General features: G+C 42.1%; 1 protein-coding gene across 1 annotated transcript in view; it reads left to right on the forward strand.

Moving 5' to 3' along the window:
* Nucleotides 1–20,002, forward strand: part of LOC114664542 (alpha-N-acetylgalactosaminide alpha-2,6-sialyltransferase 1-like) — a 33,105-nt gene extending 13,103 nt beyond the window's left edge. The window contains exons 3-9 of the mRNA XM_028818703.2: nt 9,241–9,403; nt 13,284–13,449; nt 13,758–13,896; nt 16,066–16,169; nt 16,966–17,049; nt 17,939–18,038; nt 19,310–20,002. Of these exons, the coding sequence (XP_028674536.1) occupies nt 9,241–9,403; nt 13,284–13,449; nt 13,758–13,896; nt 16,066–16,169; nt 16,966–17,049; nt 17,939–18,038; nt 19,310–19,507 (954 nt within the window). The 3' untranslated portion in view covers nt 19,508–20,002. The remainder of the gene's footprint in view (nt 1–9,240; nt 9,404–13,283; nt 13,450–13,757; nt 13,897–16,065; nt 16,170–16,965; nt 17,050–17,938; nt 18,039–19,309) is intronic.
* Nucleotides 20,003–23,347: the final 3,345 nt, after the last annotated feature.

The following is a 23,347-nucleotide window of genomic DNA, read 5'->3' on the forward strand; positions in this document are numbered from 1 at the left end:
CCTAATTAACTTCTCTTGAATTCATTTTAATTGTTTTGCTCTTGAAGACTCAGACCCCCTAATTGTTTCATTTTCCTTAATTAGCAGCCAAACAATAATGAGATACAAAATGAGCCAAAACAACTGGTGTCCATCATACAATATCTGAAAATAAAGAAAGACGAAGGTCTCAGGAATGCTGATCTGCTCAGGTCCACAGAATATTTGAACAGTGTGCTGTTAGAAAGAGCAAATTAACAATTTCAGAAATGGCTGCTATTGCACAATGAGAGCAGCAACAAGCCCTGGAATTAAAGAATGGGTTTAAATTAACGACAAGACTCTGCACCTAATTAAGCATCTGGTTGGAGTGAAATTGGTTGGAGTTTGATGCCCTGACTTAGCTGGTTTTCTGTTGGCTCACGCACTTCATAGTTCATTTCTGTCTGGGTGCCATTTAAGGAAAGAAATGAAGAAATTCAGGGGAACAAACCTTAAAAAACAAGTCAATTAAAATAAATCTCTCTGTTATATTAAAAAAATCTTTTAACGCGGTGAGACTTTTTAGAAGACAAGACTTTTTGGTTCAGATTTTTTCAAGTCCTGTGAGACGAGAATATTGCCACGAGATTCTTTCAAGTCACGCCCTTCTATCAATCATTTTCAAACAAGACCACGGTCCTCTCACCTCTCACCCTGAATGCTTTTGTCAGACACACTTCCTGAGCTCTCAGCGTTTTCCTCACTTTAAGTTCCCAATTAAAGAAGATGTATTCTGTCCAAATCTTATTGAAGAAGTTCATCACGAAGGGTTATCAACAGAAGAACTGAGTACATGGGCAATCATAGCATCGAGAAACAAGGAAGTCAAACGAATTTACGCCGAAAATGTCGATTGGTAACATGGCAGATTGGTTAAATGTGTATCAATAGACTATGCTGAAACAGTTGGTGGTGATGTAATACATCTTCAGGGGATAACATTAGACAACAAAGGAGATCTTGATATGCCATTCGTATTAAAACATTAAGAGTTTCCCGTTAGAATAGCTTTTGCAAAGACAATTAACAAATCTCAGAGCCTAACATTTGGAAAAGTTGTTTTATTTAATAGAGAGAAAGAAAAGAAATGCAATCACGGGCAGCTATATGTCTTGTTAATGCAAATGCAACACTTCAAATGAAAATAAAATCTGTTTAAATTGTACAACTGCATCCCCATACATAAGCAACAGAACTGCAAAGAGGCTAGTGTGTAGCACTGGCACAGGGGGTTGGCGAGCGAAGTGAGCAGGGGATGAAGCCCCCTAATTCAAAAGAAGTTAATTAGCATGCAAAAACAGGTCACTAATTAAGAAAAGGGTTAGTATGAAAACTGCGGTGGGTTGGCACCCTGCCCGGGATTGGTTCCTGCCTTGTGCCCTGTGTTGGCTGGGATTGGCTCCAGCAGACCCCCATGACCCTGTGTTCGGATTCAGCGGGTTGGAAAATGGATGGATGGATGGTTAGAATGAAAACCTGCAGCCACTGGTGCCCTCCAGCACCAGAGTTGGGGACCCCTGATCTAAGTGATGTTTCTTGAAGTTTGCCAGAGTCTTTAAGTGTGCATCAAAGTGCCTGAACTTATATGTGATTGTGTCTCGCTGAATGGGATGCCCCAGGTGTTCACACAATCCATGTTCAAAAATTGCTGTGCAGATCTCCACTACATAATATTCTATAAAAACACTGGATTTGTGGAAGTTAAAAACCAATCAATAGATCCCTCTATACTTCATATGTTTAAATCAAGAATGAAAGAATAATCAGAAACGGCTTAATGTCTTCTTGTGCACCAGTGCTCTCTACAACATCTCCCCTCGTCATCTTCTGAATCTTGCAGCAGGCTGAGACACACGGTTCATCCCCTTTTGGCTCTCTCCTCAACCACCTTAGCCGGTAGTTGTTGGGACACTTGGAGACCGACTCCATTGTTCCACCACCACAGGGCGATCCTTGGAGTCCTCGGCCACCTTCTAATGCTCAACATAAGCAAACTCCCCCTGGAAAGCCATTCCTCTCGCTCCCTCAGGGGTCTCCCCAGCCACCACACCTCCTCTCCACCACTTCTGCCTCTCTCTCTTTTCTGAATTGATTTTTTCCATTCCCATCACTCCCCTTGTTTTTGATCTCAAAACCTTCTTGTCCTTGTGAGTGTAGGTGCTTTCTATAATGATCCATGGAGTGTCAATGAGGAATGGCTGTATTGATACCACTCGCACCTGAACGGGCAAGCAGCCAATTCCCCCGTGAAACACTCTGGGGCCGCACAGCTCTCCGACTAGCACACACCTACACCCGCAGAGCCCGAGCCACATTCTTTTTTCAAAAACCCTGCACCATCATGGACCCCAGACACGCCGCATCACGCCAAAGGCATCCGAGCATACGTGTGTCTTTGTGCACCGCTCACATCTGTGTGTGTGTGTGAGTGTCTGGGTGATTGTGTTTCTATAGATGTGCCTATGTTTAGCTGCACAAACAAATCTAAATGCACAAGCCTAGAGATGGGAGTCTCTCTCCATATACAGTACGTGTTTGTATGTATGGAGGAGTTCATTGTTTCTCTTGGCCTGCTGCTCAGTCTCTGGCATTCATCTCCTGCTTCTCTGTTTGCTCTTCCGGTTAAGTGCGTGACTCCAATTTCTCATTAATTTGCATCGGCCAGTTTATCTTTCATGCCATCTTCTTTTCACCTCAGGGTTTCCGTGATGAGCCAAGCATCACAACACTTCAACAAAGAAGTAGTAAGAGGGAGGGGCGGCATAACTTGACGTTATGTGGCTTTGCGCACATGGCCCACAATGCCCTGCTCTGGCCTGAGCAGGCTGAGAGTGAGGGAATCTCAGGCCAGTCCATCGTGTCAGCCTCAGCTTATTGCCCCATCAGAAACTCATTCGGACCCTTTTTCCGTTGGTGGCCAGATATTGTCAGGTCTCTCCAGAAATTGGGGTCAAGTAGTAATAATATTTAAAGAAGGGAAACATAATAAGGTAGGATACTGTGCTAAGCTGCCTGTAACATCAATAATAATAATAATACATTTTATTTATATAGCGCCTTTCCCATGCTCAAGGCACTTCACAGAGTTTAAGATAGAACGGCAGGGTATACAGTATATAGCATTGTACAAGCCAGATAAATAAATAAAGAAGATAAATTCAGAGAAAAAAGCCGAACAGACAACATGACTAATGGCACAGCACACACACACACATACAGGTTACATGAGCATCTTGACATAAAGGTAAACTGAGAGAAGGGTAGTAAAGTCAAGTAGAGCTAAAAGCCAAACTGAACAGATGAGTTTTGAGTTGCTTTTTAAAAGAATTCATGGAGTCAGCTGACCTGATTAATTTCGGTAGGTCATTCCAGAGTCTGGGCGCTATACAGCTGAAGGCCCTGTCACCCATGGAGTGTAGATTAGTGTGGGGCACAACAAGATTTCCAGAATCAGAGGACCTTAGTGGGTGGACAGGCACATAGTGATGGAGAAGGTCACTGATGTAGTTTGGTGCGAGGTCGTTTATGGCTTTGTAGGTTATTAGTAGGATTTTATATTCGATTCTGTAAGACACAGGGAGCCAGTGAAGGCGGAGCAGGATGGGTGTGATGTGCTCGCTGCTGCTGGTCCTTGTAAGGACTCTTGCAGTCGAGTTTTGAATAAGCTGGAGCTGAGATATAAGATTAGAAGGGGCACCTGCCAACAGCGAGTTTACAATAATCGATGTGGGATGTGATAAAAGCATGGACAAGTTTCTCAGCATTAGAAAAGGAGAGGAAGGAGAGAACACGGGATATGTGATGGAGGTGAAAGTAAGAAAGTTTCTTAATGTGATTTATGTGAGCGGAATAAGAAAGGGAGGAAAGGTTATCAAGGATAACCGTGTAGTGAGCACCAAGATGGAACGACCGAGACGAGACGCACTACTAACCTGAATGAAAATAAAGTCCAATAACGGGCGCGTTTACTTAACAATGAATGATCTACAGTCAAACTTTCAGAAGAATCACCTTCTCTCTTTTATGGCCGCGGGAAGCACCTCGTAAAGTTCAGCTATACTGAAACAGGCCACAGCTCTGAGTCATGTTCACTCTTCCTTTGTACCGTGGCATGCTGTGTTCCTCTACATCATCTCCCTTATCTTCTTCTTCTTCTTTTTTTTTAAACCTTTTATTGAATTTATTAAAATCAAATCACATACCATACAAACAAGTCAAGTTTTAAAAAAGTGGGTCTGAATCAAATCAACCCGAGAAAGAGAACTAGGCCAACAGAGTAAAACTTTAATAGTGGGAAAAATAAATAAATAAATAAAGGGAAGAGAATCTGCTTCCTCAATGTAAATGCTTATTCTAAAATGTTATTGATGAGATCCTGCCAGGTTTTGAAAAAGTTTTGTACAAATCCTCTAAGTGAGAATTAATTTTTTTCCAATTTCAGATAATATATACCGTTTATGCTAACGAATAAGTTGGGTCTTGAAACCCTAAAAATCGATCATAAAATCAGATTCCGTCTCATGCACCCGTTCAAAAATGTGTCACCTAATTTTTTTTTAACATCTTCTTGCCTCCTCCAATCTCTCATCAGTTTCTCAGACGCATTGAATTTTGTTGCAGCAGCACAGTTACCAATTTCTTTTGCTACTTCAATGACTTTTAATTTAAAACCAGCTTCATATTTTTCTTCTGCTCGAACGCTCCATCGTAGATAAGGGATGCTCTTACGATAAAGGTGTATGACGGTGTGAGATACAAAACACACAAAACACTACAAACATCGCTTCAGAATAGTTTGGGTATTACCATGTGGTCACGTTATAACAAGCGAGGCAAATGTGTCAAAGTCTTTCTTCTTTTCAGGGCAAATGTGTTCTGCTATTTTCATGCCACAGTCTTTAACAAACTCATCTTGCTGTAAAAGGTTTTCCATGTTTAGCAATTAACATAGCCACTTCATAGCTAGCTTTGGTGTTGTTTTCATTTGAATCCTGGGCCCGTGTAAAGAACCGCTGCTGGGTGGCTAAGCTCTCCTTGACTTGCTTCACTTTTTCACCACGGTCAATCTCTGATAGCTTGTCATATGTACTAGCATGTACTAGCAAGACCCCCCGAAAATCAAAGTGAAACAATGATGTGGCAGGCAGGCAAGTCTATTCTGCCGAAATTTCATTGCAGCAACTCTAAATCGTCCTCAGTAGTTTGTGTGGCCCCCTTGGGCTTGTATGCATGTCTGACAACGTCCTAATGAGACGACGGATGGTGTCCTGGGGGATCTCCTCCTAGATCTGGACCAGGGCATCACTGAGCTCCTGGACAGGCGGAGGCGTCAGATGGACCGAATCATAATGTCCCACCCAGAGGTGTTCTATTGGATTGAGGTCAGGCGAGGGAGTGTGGGGGCCAGTCAATGGTATCAATTCCTTCATCCTCTCGCCACATGATTGTCATGCACCAGGAGGAACCCAGGGGCCACTGCATCAGCATAGGGTCTGACAATGGCTCCAAGGATTTCATCCCGATACCTAATGGCAGTCAAGGTTCCGTTGTCTAGCCTGTAGATGTCTGCGCGTCCCTCCCAGATCATCACTGACCCACCACCAAAATGGTCATGCTGAACAGTGTTACAGGCAGCATAACGTTTTCCATGGCTTCTCCAGACCCTTTCACGTCTGTCACATGTGCTCAAGGTGAACCTGCTCTCATCTGTGAAAAGCACAGGGTGCCAGTGGTGGACCTTCCAATTCTGGTATTTTATGGCAAATGCCAATCGAGTTCCATGGGACCCACTAGAGGGCGTCGGGCCCTCAGGCCACCCTCATGAAGTTTGTTTCTGATTGTTTGGTCAGAGACATTCACACCAGTGGCCTGCCTGCTGGAGGCCTTTTTGTGGGCTCCGGCAGTGCTCATCCTGTTCCCCCTTGCCCAAAGGAGCAGATACCAGTGGTTCCTGCTGATGGGTTAAGGACCTTCTACAAGGGGCCCTGTCCAGCTCTCCCAGAGTAACTGCCTGTCTTCTGGAATCTCCTCCATGCCCTTGAGACTGTGCTGGGAGACACAGCAAACCTTCTGGCAATGGCACATATTGATGTGCCATCCTGGAGAAGTTGGACTACCTGTGCCACCTCTGTAGGGTCCAGGTATGGCCTCCTGCTACCAGTAGTGACACTGACAGTGGCCAAATGCAAAACGAGTGACAAAACAGATGAGGAGGGAAAAATGTCAGTGGCCCCCACCTGTTAAACCATTCCTGTTTTGGGGGTCATCTCATTGTTGTCCCTCTAGTGCCCCAAAGCAGCTGAAACTGATTAACAAGCCCCTCTGCTACTTAACTGTGGAAGATTGTGGGTTCGCTTCCTGGTTCCTCCCTGTGTGGATAGCGCTTTGAGTACTGAGAAAAGCGCTATATAAATGTAATGAATTATTATTATTATTAACTGAGCAGATCGATAGCCTAGAAGTTTCATTGACTTGATGCTGTACTCTGATTCAAAAGTGTTCCTTTAATTTGTTGAGCAGTATATATACTGTATATATATATATATATATATATATATATATATATTCACGGCATTCGTAGTCTGAATCGCAATCTGATTGTATGGGTGGTTACCTACCAGGTAACGCTTGTGGTTGGTCAGCAAGTCAGCTAACATCCGCCATGGTGCCCTCTTTCAGTTGCGAGAAGCAGATCATAGAATGGTTGAAATAGTTTACTGTCAAATAATGCAAAGAGTACACATACAGTGATCCCTCGCTATATCGCGCTTCGCCTTTCGCGGCTTCACTCTATCGCGGATTTTATATGTAAGCATATTTAAATATATATCGCGGATTTTTTGCTGGTTCGCGGATTTCTGAGGACAATGGGTCTTTTAATTTCTGGTACATGCTTCCTCAGTTGGTTTGCCCAGTTGATTTCATACAAGGGACGCTATTGGCAGATGGCTGAGAAGCTACCCAACTTACTTTTCTTTCTCTCTCTCTTGCGCTGACTATCTGTGATCCTGACGTAGGGGGGTGTGAGCAGGGGGGCTGTTCGCACACCTAGACGATACGGACGCTCGTCTAAAAATGCTGAAAGATTATCTTCACGTTGTTACCTTCTGTGTGCAGCTTTTAAATATGCTGCACGGTGCTTCGCATACTTAAAAGCTCAAAGGGCACGTATTAATTTTTGACTTTGTTTCTCTCTCTCTCTCTCTCTCTCTCTCTCTCTGCTCCTGACGGAGGGGGTGTGAGCTGCCGCCTTCAACAGCTTTGTGCCGCGGTGCTTCGCATACTTAAGAGCCAAACAGCCCTATTGATTTGTTTGTTTTCTCTGTCTTTATGACAGTCTCTGCTCCTGACGCACACTCCTTTGAAGAGGAAGATATGTTTGCATTCTTTTAATTGTGAGACAGAACTGTCATCTCTGTCTTGTCATGGAGCACAGTTTAAACTTTTGAAAAAGAGACAAATGTTTGTTTGCAGTGTTTGAATAACGTTCCTGTCTCTCTACAACCTCCTGTGTTTCTGCGCAAATCTGTGACCCAAGCATGACAATATAAAAATAACCATATAAACATATGGTTTCTACTTCGCGGATTTTCTTATTTCGCGGGTGGCTCTGGAACGCAACCCCCGCGATGGAGGAGGGATTACTGTATATATATATATATATATATATATATATATATATATATATATATATATATATATATAGAAAGAAAAAATGTTCAGAGTCTGGTATCCGTGCCCCAGGCATCATGTCCAGAATCCACAAGAGGGATGTGATATCTGATGATCAAAGGGAACAAGAAGCACAAAGAAAGAGGGACGTAAGAACTAGCATAGCCAATGGACAGAGGTTCCTAAATGTGTGATATGATCTAAACAGACAGACATGTCATTGTACCATTGTACCGTGGATATTTTGCTTTGCTAGAAAATACTTAAAGTGTGAAAGGATGAGTTCTGTAATTTTTACATTAAAGTTATTTCTTCACAATTGTGGTATACATTCATTTGCCACACAAAACTGTGTTCTAAAATCAACTGTTTTTTTGTAAATCTTAAAAGTACCTTTTGTCTGTTCCTGCAGGATACAGTGGGTCTAAAGGGAAGGGTACACGGGTCCATCGGTGAATGAAAAAAAAAACTTAACACATACTGAATACGTCCATTTTTCAGGCCAAAAGTGTTTTTAGGTACTGAGCCGTGTCTTCAGATTGCATGCATACTGTAATACAGCGTACCCATGTTGATTTAAGAGGGTGAAAAGGGAAACCATTGTTGGGAGATTTGAAAGGAGAGAAACCACCATGTTTGTCTTTCTCTGCAGTGACAATTCAGCTGTGGGTGGGGGGGTGATTCTCCTCGGAAAGCCATCTCACCAGGTGCCCGTTATTGACATTATTGAGTGTTGATGCACAGATGTGAATTGCTTTCTCTGTTCTGCAGACAATTAAACAATAAGAGCTGAAGAAGGCACACTTAACGATCGCCTTTATTCTTTCACTATAATGAAGCTTATTTCTTTATATTGCAAAGGCTGCCTACTGATTGGTAATATGCGAGTGTGCTAAAGTGAGAACGAATACTGAGTGGGCAGGTTGTGTGTAATCAAGTGATTAGAATGTAAAAATAGGCATCCATCCATCCGTCCGTCCATCCATCCCCCCATCTATCCATCTTCCTAACCTGCTTATCTAGAGCAGGGTAGTGGGCCAGCTGGAGCCTATGCTAGACAGCATTGGGCACATGGCAGGAACAACACCTGGACAGGGTGCCAGTCCATTGCAGGGCAAACACACACACACACTCACACACACACACACACACACACGGACACTTTAGCAGTGCCAGTTTACAATTTTAGTATTTGAGCACACATCAGTCTGTTGTTACAGGCCTTGGCAGAACATAACTTCAAAAGTAGGATCATAAGCAGAATAATGTTTGGTGCTGGGGGCTTGTCAGGTTGTCATAGCTTCACCCACAATGGCGGCTGTGAGCAGAACAGGCTATCCTTCTCTGTCTATAACGAAAGAGCACCCTCTCTTTGCCCAATACTATTTAACTGGGAAAACACTACAGTCTGGCAAGTATTGGGGAATAAACCCCACAAAGAGAAACTGATATCATACAGGGGATCAAACTGGGTGGCTAGAGAATCCATGACACCTTCTAAACTTCTGAAGGTGCATCTCATCATTGTAACGCTTGCCACTTTTTCAGACCTGTCCTGTATCGCTGAGGAATTCGCAGGTGGACTGGTTCAAGCGTGCTTTCATTCCTGATATTGCCCTCCTGTTGCATAAAGAACATTTCAATGATGAGGAGTGGAAACGCTTAGAGCACTTCCAGCCACCGTTTGGCTGGATGGCGGCTAATTATTCCGGTGAGTCTTCCGTTGGCGTTATGGGTTTGAAGGTGGGTGGGTGGCGGGGGGGGGTTGGGGGTTGGGGGAGGAGGCCTTCTTCAGCTGATGTCCACTTATCTGGGAGAGCACCAGCACTGCTGTGGTCTTCAGAAACACTTTCCGTAGGTTCCTTTCATAATGGGTTTGCAGCCAAAAGCCATTGGATAACAAGTCAGTGCTTACGCTTAAAGGCGTAGCTGAGGTTGCCATGTTGTTCCTAAGGATCTCTGAGGTTAAGCTGCCGGTCCTCAGATTAAAGCAGTGAGTAAGCTACAGTGCCTATAAAAGGTGTTTAGAGACTGGAGGCTAGTAAATATGGCACAAGTGGGCTGATCCAAGCAACTATAGGCCAGTAAGCTAAATTAATGGAAGAAATTATTAAGGAGAAGATCGAGCACCACATGTGTAAGACATGAATATTAGCAAATGTTCAACAAGGGCTTAGACGAGGAAGGTCTTGTTTCACTAATATGCTGGAATTCTATGAAGAAGCAACAAAAGAATACGATCAGAAAGGTGCATGGGAGATAATTGATCTTGATTTTCAGGGGACCTTTGATAAGGTCCCATTTGAGAGGTTAGTGATCAAACCAAAACAAGTGGAAACTCAGGCTACATGGTCTGTAGATGGGCACAAAGCTGGCTCAGACGCAGAAAGCAAAGGGTTATGGTGAGGGGAGCCTCTTCAGAATTAGGTAATGTTAAAAGTGGTGTCCAGCAGGGGTCAGTGCTCTTTTTAATAGTCATAAACCATCTGGACAAGAATATAATCAATAAGCCGGCTAAGTCTGTAGATGACACCACACTAAATGGAAGGGCAGGTGATGGGTTGCAGCAGTGACACAGGTCATCATGGGAACTGGAGTTCTTGGATTCAGCCCCATTGGGTTCTGTGGGTGCCGCTAGGGGGGTACTATTGGGACTGAGGATCCCTAATTCGTGGGGCTCCAGCCTTACCCAGAAGTACTCAAAGACCAAGCCTTCAGATCACCGGAAGTACTTTCAGGGACAAAATAAAAGGAGCTGCCTGTCCCTGCTCAGGGAGCCTGAGTCAGGGGGAAAGAAGGAACAAAGCATGCTGGGAAGAGCAGAGGAGACAGTGACAGAAAAAGAAGAGAGAAAGACAAAGAGGACACGACAAGCATTTCTGTGTGCTTGATTTGTGTTGGTGACTGTTACTTGGGGAAGAGTTTCTCAGCAATATTTATTTATTTATTTATTATACTTTTGTCCAAGCCTGTCTATGTTTCCATAAGCATTGACCTGTGGTAAAATAGAGAATGATGAGTTGAATAGGATGACATGTTCTTTCATCCATGTGCGCACATGATACTTAACCTTTTCAGCGTTGGCCCTCACTGGGATAAGGAGACAACAACCTGCTAGCATTCTTTTTCTCTAAATGAACATTCGTGGTGAAGGGTCACCATTACATTCCTGGACATCGGGGCATGCAGATCTTAGTGAGATGATGCAGAACATTTAGGTGTGACTACAACAGACTCACCACCTTCCTCCAGGGCCAAATTAGCAGGATGGGCTCTGAGAATGGCACTTTATTGTGCTCTCCATGCAGAGAACCTTTAATCGGAGGTCACAGAGGAGAACTGGCCGGACTTTAAAAACTATTGTGCCGATCAAATAGGACATACGTCCACTGAATAAATTATTAGGAACACCTATACACCTTCTTAATTATGTAATTATCTAATCAGCCAATCATGTGGCAACAGCGAAATGAATCAAATCATGCAGACACAGGACAGGACCTTCACAAGAATGGGGAACAAATGTCATCCCTTTGATTTCTACCATGGCATGATTGTTGGTGCCAGACGAGTCAGTTTGAGTATTTCCATAAATGCTGATCTACTGGGATTCACATACCACAGTCTCTGAAGTTTACACAGAAAGGTGAGGAAAACAAAAAACATTCAGTGAGCAGTCGCTCTGTGGAAGGAAAAAGCTTTTCGATGAGAGAAGTCAGAGGAGAATGGCCAGACTAGTTTGAGCTGACAGGAAGGCTACAGTAACTCTGATGAACACTCTGTATATGGGAATTGCAGTTCTTCTACTCAGCTCTGTTGGGTTCCATGGGTACTGCCAAGGGGTGCTGTGCCTTCCCCAGAAGTGCTGAATGTCGGCCAGGCCTTCAGAACACCAGAAGTATTTCTGGGGACAATATAAAAGGAACTGACTGCCTCAACTCAGGGAGCAAGAGTCGGGAGGAAGAAGATGAAGCTTGCTGAGAGGAGCGGAGGAGGGAATGACTGAGAGAGAGAGAACAAAGAAAGACAAAGAGGAAAAGAAAAGCATTGCTGTGTGCTTGATTTGTGTTGGCGACTGGGTTGTGGGAAACTCTTACTTGGGGAAGAGCTTCTCACCAATATAAAATACTCCTTTTTATTTTATACTTGTTGTCCGAGCCTGTCTGTGTTGGGAATCGTGTTGATCTCATGCGTATTCAGCCCCTTCAAGTCAGTATTTAGTGGATTTCAGCCATGACAGCCTTTGAATCTGTATGTTCAGGTGTCTCTCTGTCTCTGTCTCTCTCAGCTCTGCCATTTTTCTTCTTCTTTGTCAAACTGCTCCAGCTCTGTCAGGTGTCATGCTGATTGCGAGTGAACAGTCTTTGTCAAGTCCAGCCACAAATTCTTAATTGGACTGAGGTGCGGACTCTATCTTGAGCATTCCAGGACTTTCACATTGTTGTTTAGAAGCCATCCCTCTGTTGCTTTAGCTTTATGCTTGGCTGTGTTGTCTTGCCGAAAAGCAAATCTTCACCTAATGCCCAAGTTCCTTGCAGACTCCATTAGGTTTAATTCCATTATTTCCCAGTATTTTGCTGCATTCATTTTACCCTCACAAGCCTTCCAGGGCATACTACAAATGAGCTTCCCCACAGCCTGATGTTGCCACCTCCGTGCTTCACTGTGGGTCTGGTGTATTTTTGATAATGTTCAATGTTCAAGCATGGTGTTTAGTCTGATGGCCACAAAACTCAGTTTTGGTTTCATCAGACCACAGAACCTTCTTCCAGCTGACTTTGGTGTCCCCCGTGTGCCTTCTGACAAACCCTAGCTGAGATGTCATGTACAATTTTGCTCTATGTCACTCTCCCATTAATCTGTAACTGGTGAAGCCCCCTGGGCACTGCTGTGGTCTGAACAGTCTCTCCAGTATTAAGTTCCGTAACTTGTGACTCCTTCAGAGGTCCCAAAGGTCTCAAGGTGGACTTCCTCACTTGTTTTCTTCTTACGCAATAGCTCAGTTTTCTTGTGGACAGCCTGCCATAGCAGATTTCCAGCTCTGTCATACTCTCTACATTTCTTCATGTTTGACTGAACTGGATATTCAGTGACATGGAGATTGTCTTGTCTCTATCCTCTGACTTGAGCTTTTCATGGAGTTGGCTTGCTGTGTTCATTTGTCTTCTTTGTGTAGCTTAGCCCACCATCCTGACTCACACAAGTTGGATCTTCCACATTCCGGTGCATTTCTACTGCAATCAACTGAAACTCTAGACAGGTGGACCAATTCTGGGACTTCTAATGAACAAGGGGCTGCACCAGTGATGATTTAGGTTGTCATGTTCAAGGGGGTGTATACTTAAGAGAGCTATTATTTTATGTTTCATATTTGTAATTAATTTAGGCCACTTTGTAGAGATTTGTATTCACTTTTATATATTGTTGCTAAGTGTCAAAGAAGCGAAATGTAATTCATTGGGATTCAATGTAATATAACAATAAAATGTGACAATATTTATTGACAATACATTTGGGAATGGGATGGCAGATTTCTTATGTGACATTTCTGCAGGGACCAAACTTGTCTGTCCTCTTCTTCTCCCTTCTAGTCGTGAAGCAGGCGGTCAACCTGCTGCCTGGAATCGATAAGCAGCGTCTTCTCCTCGCCAAGAAGGATGGTCAAGGCTGTATCCGCTGCGCCGTAGTTGGCAACGGGGGAATCCTCAATGGGTCCCGGAAGGGCGCTGAGATTGACTCTCATGATTACGTTTTCCGGTAACTCCCTCTTTTGTGTCTGACAGAATGAAAGGCTTACTTTTATAGTCACAGCAGGTTTAGGGCCAATCTGACACCCAAAGTAATCACTGATGATGCCCATGCAAAGCTTTATTTATAAAGGCTGGCACCCTAATGGAACACTTGAATTTGTCTCAAAATTCCTTTGGGTGAACGTCTTCATTGCCTGAATGGAGATTGAATCTGATGTTGCTTGAGTGTTAAAAATAGAGAATGCAGAGAAGGAAGGCATTGGTAGAAAGCTGGTCAGTTTCCTGTTCTCATTCTCTTTTCTCTCACTGCCATAGGGTCAATGGTGCAGTCATCAAAGGCTTTGAACAAGATGTTGGCACCAGAACATCATTTTATGTCCACACATCTTACAGCATCACCACGTCATTGTACCTGTATAAACACCTGGGCTTCAAAGCCATACCTCAGGACAAGGTAGAGTGTCTTAGTTGTTTTCCTCTGCTCTTCATATGTGTGAAAGATTGAATGTTGGGATTAATGACCAAGCCATGAACAGCCATGAAAGCAGACTAAATATTCCACTGTACTGGCAGGAGGTGGCCTTTAAAATACATCCTGAGGTTACTTCATGAATCACTTTTGGTGCCAGCGGTGTGGTCACTGTTCTACAGTGACCTCTAGTGGCTCTTGGATGAAATACGTGCTGACGCAAGTCTATGAGCTTTGACGACCATCTATGATCCCCAAGTAACCAGTCCATAGCTCTGTTCACCACTGAATATTTACTTACTAGGCAGAGGAGAAAGGCATCAGTAGAAAGCGTATCAGTTTCCATTGGCAATGACTAAAGGTGTTCTTCATTGCTTGTGTGCGTTTTCTCTCTCTTTCTCAATGTCATATGCTACCCAGGTTCTCCCATATTGCCCTGAACACCAGAGACAGCAGTAGTTTTAGAAAAGGAGCAGGAGGTAAGATGTGAAACAAGGGACAACCAAGGTTTGTAATCAGAATGTCTGCGATCACCACTGGTCTGCTGAAATGGACAGGTGATTTATTCACTGAGCTAACCAGAAGAAGCATATAAAGAAACAAAACCAAAACAAATAAAAATAAAAGTAGCTACCAAATCAATTTTTTTCTTCCACAAAAAAACAGGCAAAGAGGGCAAACTAAACAAAACTCCTGAAAAGCACCATAATGAAAGGTTTCCTATATTAAAAATATTATTTTTAATTTATTTAAGATGTTTGCATCTGCAAATTGAATAACAAAAGACACCCCTAGTCGACCTTTTATCCTGTCATCGTGATTACTCATGGGGCATAACCCTAGGAGCCACACACCTAGCAATATGGAAAGCGGTAATGGCGATGGCTTTCAAAATGTGACGATAGAAGGATCTAGAAAAAAATAGCTTTCGGGATGTAGTAAGTACCAAGTGGTAGCACTCGAAACCTCATCATAACAACCACCTTCTGTGATATCAGTACCTCTTCTGGTACAAATATGGCAGTGATCATCCAGCTTGGTATCCCTCAGTATATTATACTTTGTTGGAGAAAAGAATTGTTGTGCAGTTAGTGTGATAGATAGATAGATAGATAGATAGATAGATAGATAGATAGATAGATAGATAGATAGATAGATAGATAGATAGCAGCGTTGTTAATAATGGCACTCAATTTTGCCTTCATTCTCTCCACCACCTCCAGCAGATCCAGAGGGCATAACATAACTGAGTCTGACCTTATAATTATTTTGTTGATTTGGTGGGCCTTTCTTGAAGTAATGTTACTGACCCAGCACACCATACTGGCCATCACAGACCCCCCCACCATGTATTTTGAACATATAGACATTGCTATATAATTGAGAGACATGGTTGCATCCAATGACCTGAGACACAGCCTGGACCTCTTTGGCACTGTGTCTCTTCGGAGAATCCTTGGGGACCACTGGTTTGACTTTGTGTCGAATTAGCGGTTGCTCATGGAGTCCTGAATGAGACACATGATAGATAGATAGATAGATAGATAGATAGATAGATAGATAGATAGATACTTTATTAATCCCAAGGGGAAATTCACATTACCTGCATTGTGAGAGAGCGTCAGTTACGGCACTATGGCCATGGTGTGATTCCCCAAGGGTGATATGGCTCACAAGATCCTCACTTTTGAGGACCCGAGTGGCTGGACCAGGCCAAGGGGACACCCACATAACACCTGGCTGCAGCAGAGACAGTTGTTTCTGAAGGATGGGACTGGACCACATGTCTGCCCCAAAAGGTTTTCAGCTCTTCTAATCTTCTAGTTAGACATATTGTCTTCAGTAAAAAAATTCTCACTTTCTCATTACAAGTCCGTACTTTAACAAAAGTCCCTATTTGTGTTCCAATTGTCATTTTTGGGTGTTCAGGGACAACACAAGGTCACCCCATGCTCTTCATAGTGGTTCATTAACACTGTTTAAGAGTGAGTGAAAGACTTCTGAGAAAAAGGGGGTGGAGCATGACTGGATGAAAGAGTCAGAGGTGGGGCTAAATGGTGAGGTCCAATAAGATGGGGCTTAGGATGAAACAATGAGTTCTTGTCTATTCAAATGGCTTTTGTTCTCTTGTCTTTCCCTCTCTCCATGTTAAAGGAAACACAATACATTCTGCTTCCGGAAGGCATACGTGATTACGAATGGATGACAGGGTTGCTGTTGAACACAGCTGTGACCAGTGGATACTATAAGGGTGAGAAGTAAGTAGGTTTTACCTTAGCAGAACAAATAATCTAAATTATGCTGTCAGGATCACTCCACAAGCAGAGATCTGAGTAGCAATGAGTGTCATCTCAGTATCAATGATTTGACAGCAGCCTAGTTCATAATGCAACTCAATTTTGCTTTAATTCTCTCCTTTGCTTCAACGTCCAGAGGGTCCAGAGTGAGCCTGCCCCATTAATTAACTTGTTGATTTGGTGGGCCTCTCTCGATGTTAAAAGCCCAACACATCTTCACAGAGTTGTAGAAGATGTGAAGAGTGTCCCTTCCCACAATAAGGGAACGTAGCCTTCTAAGACATAAAGAGCCTGCTCTGCCCTTTCTTATACTGTATAGTTCCAACCTGTCATTGATGTGGACCCCCAAGTACCTGTAGCAGGGCACCACCTCTATGTCCATGCCCTGAACACTGACCAGACATAGAGGCTCTTTGGTGCTGTGAAAAGTCCATAACCAGTTCTTTGGATTTGCTGATGTTTAGTTGCAGATAGTTCACCAAATATGTGAGGTAAAAAGCAAACAGACACAATAACTTAATAAAGGAAAATTTAATTAGAAAAAATAAATGTAAAAATTAAAAAAATGTTATAGATAGAAGTAATCCCATTAGCTCCCATTTTGCCCAGTCTCAATATTCAACTTGTTCAAATGTGAATCACTTGCTGAGTTATCTCATGACGCACGGTTTACTTGAGCTCTAAGACTGTTCTTTGTTGCCTCTTCATTCCGCTGGTGCCGTGTCTAAAATGTCTTGTATTTTTTCTCACATTTTAGTCCCCGCAAGTACTTTACACCTAATTTCACGGCAGAGAGGTACTTTGTTCTCCATCCGGACTTTAACAGATATGTTAGAAACAGGTAACACTGCTCACTATTCATTTTCCTTTCCTATTTCAGTGAAGCTCTGCATTTGTTTTTCTCAAACGTCTTGCATCCCTGTCCTCTAAACTACCATTGCAGTAGTATGACATATTCAACAGAGGATAGTGCAGTACACGACATCCTCACTGTGACTGCTCTATGATCGTGAGCCCAGAAGTATTCTTCATTTCTGCAATTCTTATCTATCTATCTATCTATCTATCTATCTATCTATCTATCTATCTATCTATCTATCTATCTATCTATCTATCTATCTATCTATCTATCTATCTATCTATCTATCTATCTATCTTATCCTGCCTACTACACTAAAACTAAAATCTATCTATCTATCTATCTATCTATCTATCTATCTATCTATCTATCTATCTATCTATCTATCTATCTATCTATCTATCTATCTATCTATCTATCTATCTATCTATCTATCTTGCCTATATAATGTTTTGAATATTTATGAATCTGCGAAGGAAGGTGGATGCTCAAGAAAATCAAAGATACCACCTTGTTGTATTTTGTTTCATCTGAAAATATGAATACAATAATGAACAACCAGTTATATCAACAATCTGACTGATGTTATGATGCAGATTTTTAGTAGTGAATATTTGCTGTTACTTAATTGATCATTGGGAATTGAAAGTGAAAAGAAAGCATCACTTTTGTAGCTGTAATGGTGCCAAGTGATCCAAAATATCACAGACCCCTCTGAATATTATATCCCCTTACTGATATTTCCAGGGACTTCAGCTGAATCACCTCGTCTAGCTGATAGAGTGTGCTTACGTTCAGGGAGGTGGCAGTGAGTATGAAAGACACAATATAAAGTGGTACCTACTAGCTTTTTGTTTTCTTCTTTTTGTAGATATCTGAAATCTCAAACTATGGATGGAACAGACTGGGCAATCTATCGACCGACTACAGGCTCCTACAGCCTTATACTGGCACTTCATGTCTGCGACATCGTAAGTGTTTCTGCATGCAACCCAGCCCACCGAGGTTGAATCCTTTTCTACTGTCTGTTTAGCCCTGTACAGTAGTATTTCTCAAACCTTTATGGTCTTCCAAGCCAGTATCCCTTCTTAAATTCATTTGCGACCCAGAAGCAAAGGGGGGGTCCCCAGCGGTGAAACATGTGTGACTGTCAAAGAGACGGAGTGTGCGCAGAAACATAAACATAAACATTGTGTGATGCTGCCAATCACTTAGATGACCCAACATGATCAACCATAACCCCTAACCCTGTGCTCCTCTCAGCAAGCTTCATCTCCTTCCTCTCGACTCTTGCTCCCTGAGTTTAGGCAAGCGGTTCCTATTATATTGTCCCCGGAAAAAACTTCCGGTGTTCTGAAGGCCTGGCCCAGGAGCACTTCTGGGGAAGGCTGGAGCCTGACAAAGAAGGGCTTCCCAGTAAGCGCAGCACCCCATGGTAGTACCCATGGAACCCAACAGTTCTGAGTAGAAGAACTGCAATTCCCATATACAGAGTGTTCATCAGAGTTACTGTAGCCTTCCTGTCAGCTCAGACCAGTCTGGCCATTCTCCTCTGACTTCTCTCATCGACAGGGTCTTTTTTGTTTCTCGCACCTTTCTGCGTAAACTCCAGAGACTGTGGTATGTGAAAATCCCAGTAGATCAGCAGTTACGGAAATATTCAAACCAGCTCGTCTGGCACCAACAATCATGCCACAGTAGAAATCAATGAGATGACATTTGTTACCCATTCTTGTGAAGGTCCTGACCTGTGTCTGCATAATTTGATACATTGGGCTGCTGCCACATGATTGACTGATTAGATAATTACATAATTAAGACGGTGTATAGGTGTTCCTAATAATTTGTTCAGTGGGCGTATATCCTATTTGATTGGCACAATAGTCCTTAAAGTCGGGCCAGGTCTCCTCTGTGACCTCCGATCAAAGGCTCTCTACATGGCATAACAAGGTGCCTTTCTAAGAGCCCATCCTGCTAATTTGACCCTGGAGGGAGGCGGTGAGTCTGTTGTAGTCACACCTAATTGTTCTGTGCCATCTCACTAGGATCTGCAGGCCCCGATGTCCAGGAATGTAATGGTGACCCTTCACCATGAAGGTTCATTTAGAGAAATAGAATGCTAGCAGGTTGTTGTCTCCTTATCCCAGTGAGGGCCAACGCTGAAAACGTGAAGTATCATGTATGCACATGGATGAAAGAACATGTCATCCTACTCATCTCATCATTCTCTATTTTTCTGCAGGTCAATGCTTATGGATATATCACTGAAGACTATAACAAATATTCTGATCACTATTATGACATAAATAAAACAGAGACCATATTTTACCTGAATCATGATTATGATGTGGAGATTAAAATATGGAAGAAATTCCATGAAGCCAAACTCTTCAATCTGTACCAGAAGACTTCAGCAGATCAAACCATCAGAAAACACTAAGCTTTGTTGTCCTTGCAAGGCTGAGTGGCCGTGAAGTTGCTCCTCTGTGAGGACGTCAAACAGTGTTGGTATAAATGTGTGTGTGAATGTACAGTATATTTAGATCTTCTGTGTCTCTCAGGCCTAAAAAATGTCCGTCAGTATTCGTCTGTCTCAAAGACTGTGAATGTCCCCTTGGAGGACACGCCTGTCCCAGGTGCCAAGTAAAATGCTACAACAGTGTCTAGAAAATGGTCCAGTGGCTGCCAACTACCTCTCTACCCAGCCTGAGGAATGAGCAGAGAGACCAAAGGAGGACAGACAATTGAATGAAATCCATGACATGAAATTGCTTTCCCATCTTTTTGTTTGCCCTCAGCCAACATTAGCATGAGGATTTCTATCTCCCAGGTTCTTTTGACTCTTTTGGGGATCCTCATAGGATACAGAATCAATTTTACTTTGTTGTTATGTTAAATATTATTTATATCACAAATTAAAAAAGACTTAAATCTGCTTTGTCCGGCTTCATCTGACACAGTCGCTCACAGAAACCTTATGCCCCCAGGTCTTTTCTTCAAAAACTGCTGGATTACCTCTCTCATCTCCAACACTTTGTCCTGGACTTCCATTGCTCTAGGATGTTGTTCATATCCGTGTTTCTAGTCATGACATACGGCGTCATCAAACTGCTGCTATGAAACACAGAGATGCCAACATGAAAGTTTCAGAATTTTGACCTAGAAAACCAGAGGCTTCCGTAGCAAACATTTTTAGCATATGAAGTTGGGTTTCACCTGCTTTATTTTTCTGTTTTGCACTTTGGAGTTGGTTTGGGTTGACATTACTGAGACGTGAGCAAAACAATTCACATGCAACTGAATTTGTGAAATGCGACGTTTACCTTCGCAGAAATATCACCAAACTCAATTTCCTTTTTCCTTTCAGCCAACCACACAAGAAGAACAGCATTTAGTTCTTGTCTGGAAACGTTTTTCCGCATGAATCTGCCTGACACTTAGCACTTAAATAAAGATCTCCTGCGCTTGGGACAATCGCTGTGCACTGGCGATGTTTGTTCTTGAAGTCTGTCGACTCACACGCGCCTCTTACAAGAGCTCTTACAAATCCCATGGTGCACTTCACTTAACTTCTCAGAGGTTAATTTTTAAAGAAAACTAGGGGGCTTTGCCCCCTGCTCGCTTTGCTCACCAACCCCCCTGCCTGTGCTACGCGCCAGCAACTTCTCATCTCTGCCGCTCAAGTATGTGGATTTCACTTTCACCAAACAACAAAACTTTGAATTCTCACAGATAGGCCTCTTCATTGGGAGAAACACTACTTTTCCCTGATAGTAACACAAATTAGATGAGCTACAAATCTCCGACTTAAAGTTTTAATCCAAACAATATCTGCATACTTCTGTCATATCACCTATGTCCATATATTCAATCTCTTTTCGCTTTTACCTTTTCATCAATATCGCATTGAATTTTGATTCCGTGTTTGGAATTGCATCGTGACAACGTAACATATAACTGCCCGTGAGTGAATATCGTTTCTTTCTCTCTACACGAACTGTGTCTGACAATAGCATTCACACAAATAAGAAATGACTGAACTGTGTGCGTGACTGTAAATGTTTTAGATGTGGGCAGGACTTTTCCAAATCTCTTTGCATAAAGTCTTGTCTCACGGGGCTTGAAATTTTCTCTCGCAGGATTGCAGAATACCAAACAACAAATTTTTTAATTCTCGTGGATACGCCTCTTCATTGGGAAGAAACACTACTTTTCCCTGATGGCAACATGAATTAGACGATCTACAAGTCTCCGACTTAAAGTTTAAATCCGAACAATATATTCAATCTTTTTTCATTGTTTTTCCATTATTTCACCGAGTTATAATTTCCATTTGTTTGCGCTCATGAGATCTTTACTATCGTTTTTTTGAGACTTTCGAATTTTCGTACTCCCGTTATTTCTACCCTGCTCTGCATGTGTATCACGGCAACGTTTTTGAATTCTGTACGACATTCTACTTTGTGATCTACTCTTTGTCTTTTATTTCCTGCCCTGGACGTGGTTAAATTTCTTGGCATAAAGTCTTGTCTCGCAGGACATGAAAGTGTCTCTCTAAGAAAGTCACCTCTCGTCTCTCATCCCAAGATTTTTTTATTATAATAGAGTGACTTGATATCAAATGTCAAAAGCTTGATATCAGGTTTTAAAAGCACAATGTCAAATTTCATAAACATGATATCAAAATGACAAAATATGACATGAGAGTTTCAAATCAGCGTATACAGTATATTAGCATTTAAGCTTTGTTTATATCAAATTTCAAAACGCTGATATCAAAATTTTAAACACCAATATCATACTTTTAATGAGTGATAATCAAATTTCAAAAGCTTGATATCAAATTTCCAAGTGTTGATGTCAAATTTTTTTAAAATTGATATCAAATACCTAACTCTTGATTTAAAACCGATGATATCTCATTTAAAAAACTGTTATCAGTGCTTGACATGAAATTTTAAAAGGGTGATATCAGATTTCATAAACGTGATATCAAAATGACACAACATGACATGAGAGTTTAAAATCAGCAAATAGCATTTAAGGCCTCTTTTTGGTAACAAATTTCAAAACGCTGACATCAAAATTGGAAAAGCCAATATCATATTTTAAACGAGTGATTTCAAATTTCAAAAGCTCGATATCAAATTCCCAAATCAAATCCGATTTTTAAAGCTTGGTATCAAATATCTTAGTGTTGCTATCATATTTAAAACCGATGATATCTTATTTAAAAACTTGATATCAAGTGCCATAAGCATGATATCTAAGTTAAAAACATTGATATCAAAGGTACAGCGTTTTAAATCAAAATCTAAACATCATATACGCGGAAAGCCATTTTAGCATTTAATCACTCTCTTTTGATTTCAAATTTCCCAAAACAGATATCAAAGATGTAACAGTCGATATCAGATTTCAAAAGCCGATATCACATTTCTAAGTATCGATATCAAATTTAGAACTCATTATATTAACGTTTGGAAAGCAGATATTAAATTAAAGGAATTAAATGTTAAATTGGTTTGACATACTCCACAGTATCTGAACTTGCAGTGACTCGCCTCATGTAAAAGTTCATCTAAAATTTTGTAAAAACGATCGCACATTCACATTTATGGAGTCAGGCCAGTTCTGAGTCCTATCAACTTCACTTTCAGCCTCGCTGCGTGTTCATTCCCTTTTCGCTCGTACTGCTTCTGTGAAAAGGTCAACAGGCAGAGGTGATCGCAGTGATAGCTGCTCAGTACGGGAACCCTTACAATTTTCCCTGAGATGCTTCACCATGGGGAGGAAACAGTAGTAACATTCTCTCAACAATCAACGAAACCTGCAAGACAACAACGCGTTACACGAACTCTTTTCTTTACACTTCAAAACTGCAAAACAAGAAATGCATATTGCGAAACTGCATAATCCACTCAGACAGCTGTAAAGCTAAGTGTTAGTGCGCTGTTTTGCTCAGCTTGTATGTCTTTTGAATTTTTGAAGCTCAGAAGCAACTGAGAAAAACTGTAATACTATATCCCTCTTTACAGCCTCGGAGTCTCTTAGATTCTCTGGTGTTACAGAAGCCATCAGATTCTTCACAACATTCAAGTTCGTTGCTCGTCCAAAAGGCAGTTTATATGCACCAACCGCTCGGGTCTGCATCTGCGGTGACAGCGGCGTATTCAAACAGTCAGCTACCACTATGGACTGTGTCGGAGCGCAGACCTCTAAAGATCGTTGAAGATAACTGAGAGATGTCATGCTGATAGTGAGTTTCGACGATTCTGAC

This window comes from Erpetoichthys calabaricus, chromosome 14, assembly GCF_900747795.2.
Source record: "Erpetoichthys calabaricus chromosome 14, fErpCal1.3, whole genome shotgun sequence".
Classification (NCBI taxonomy): domain Eukaryota; kingdom Metazoa; phylum Chordata; class Cladistia; order Polypteriformes; family Polypteridae; genus Erpetoichthys; species Erpetoichthys calabaricus.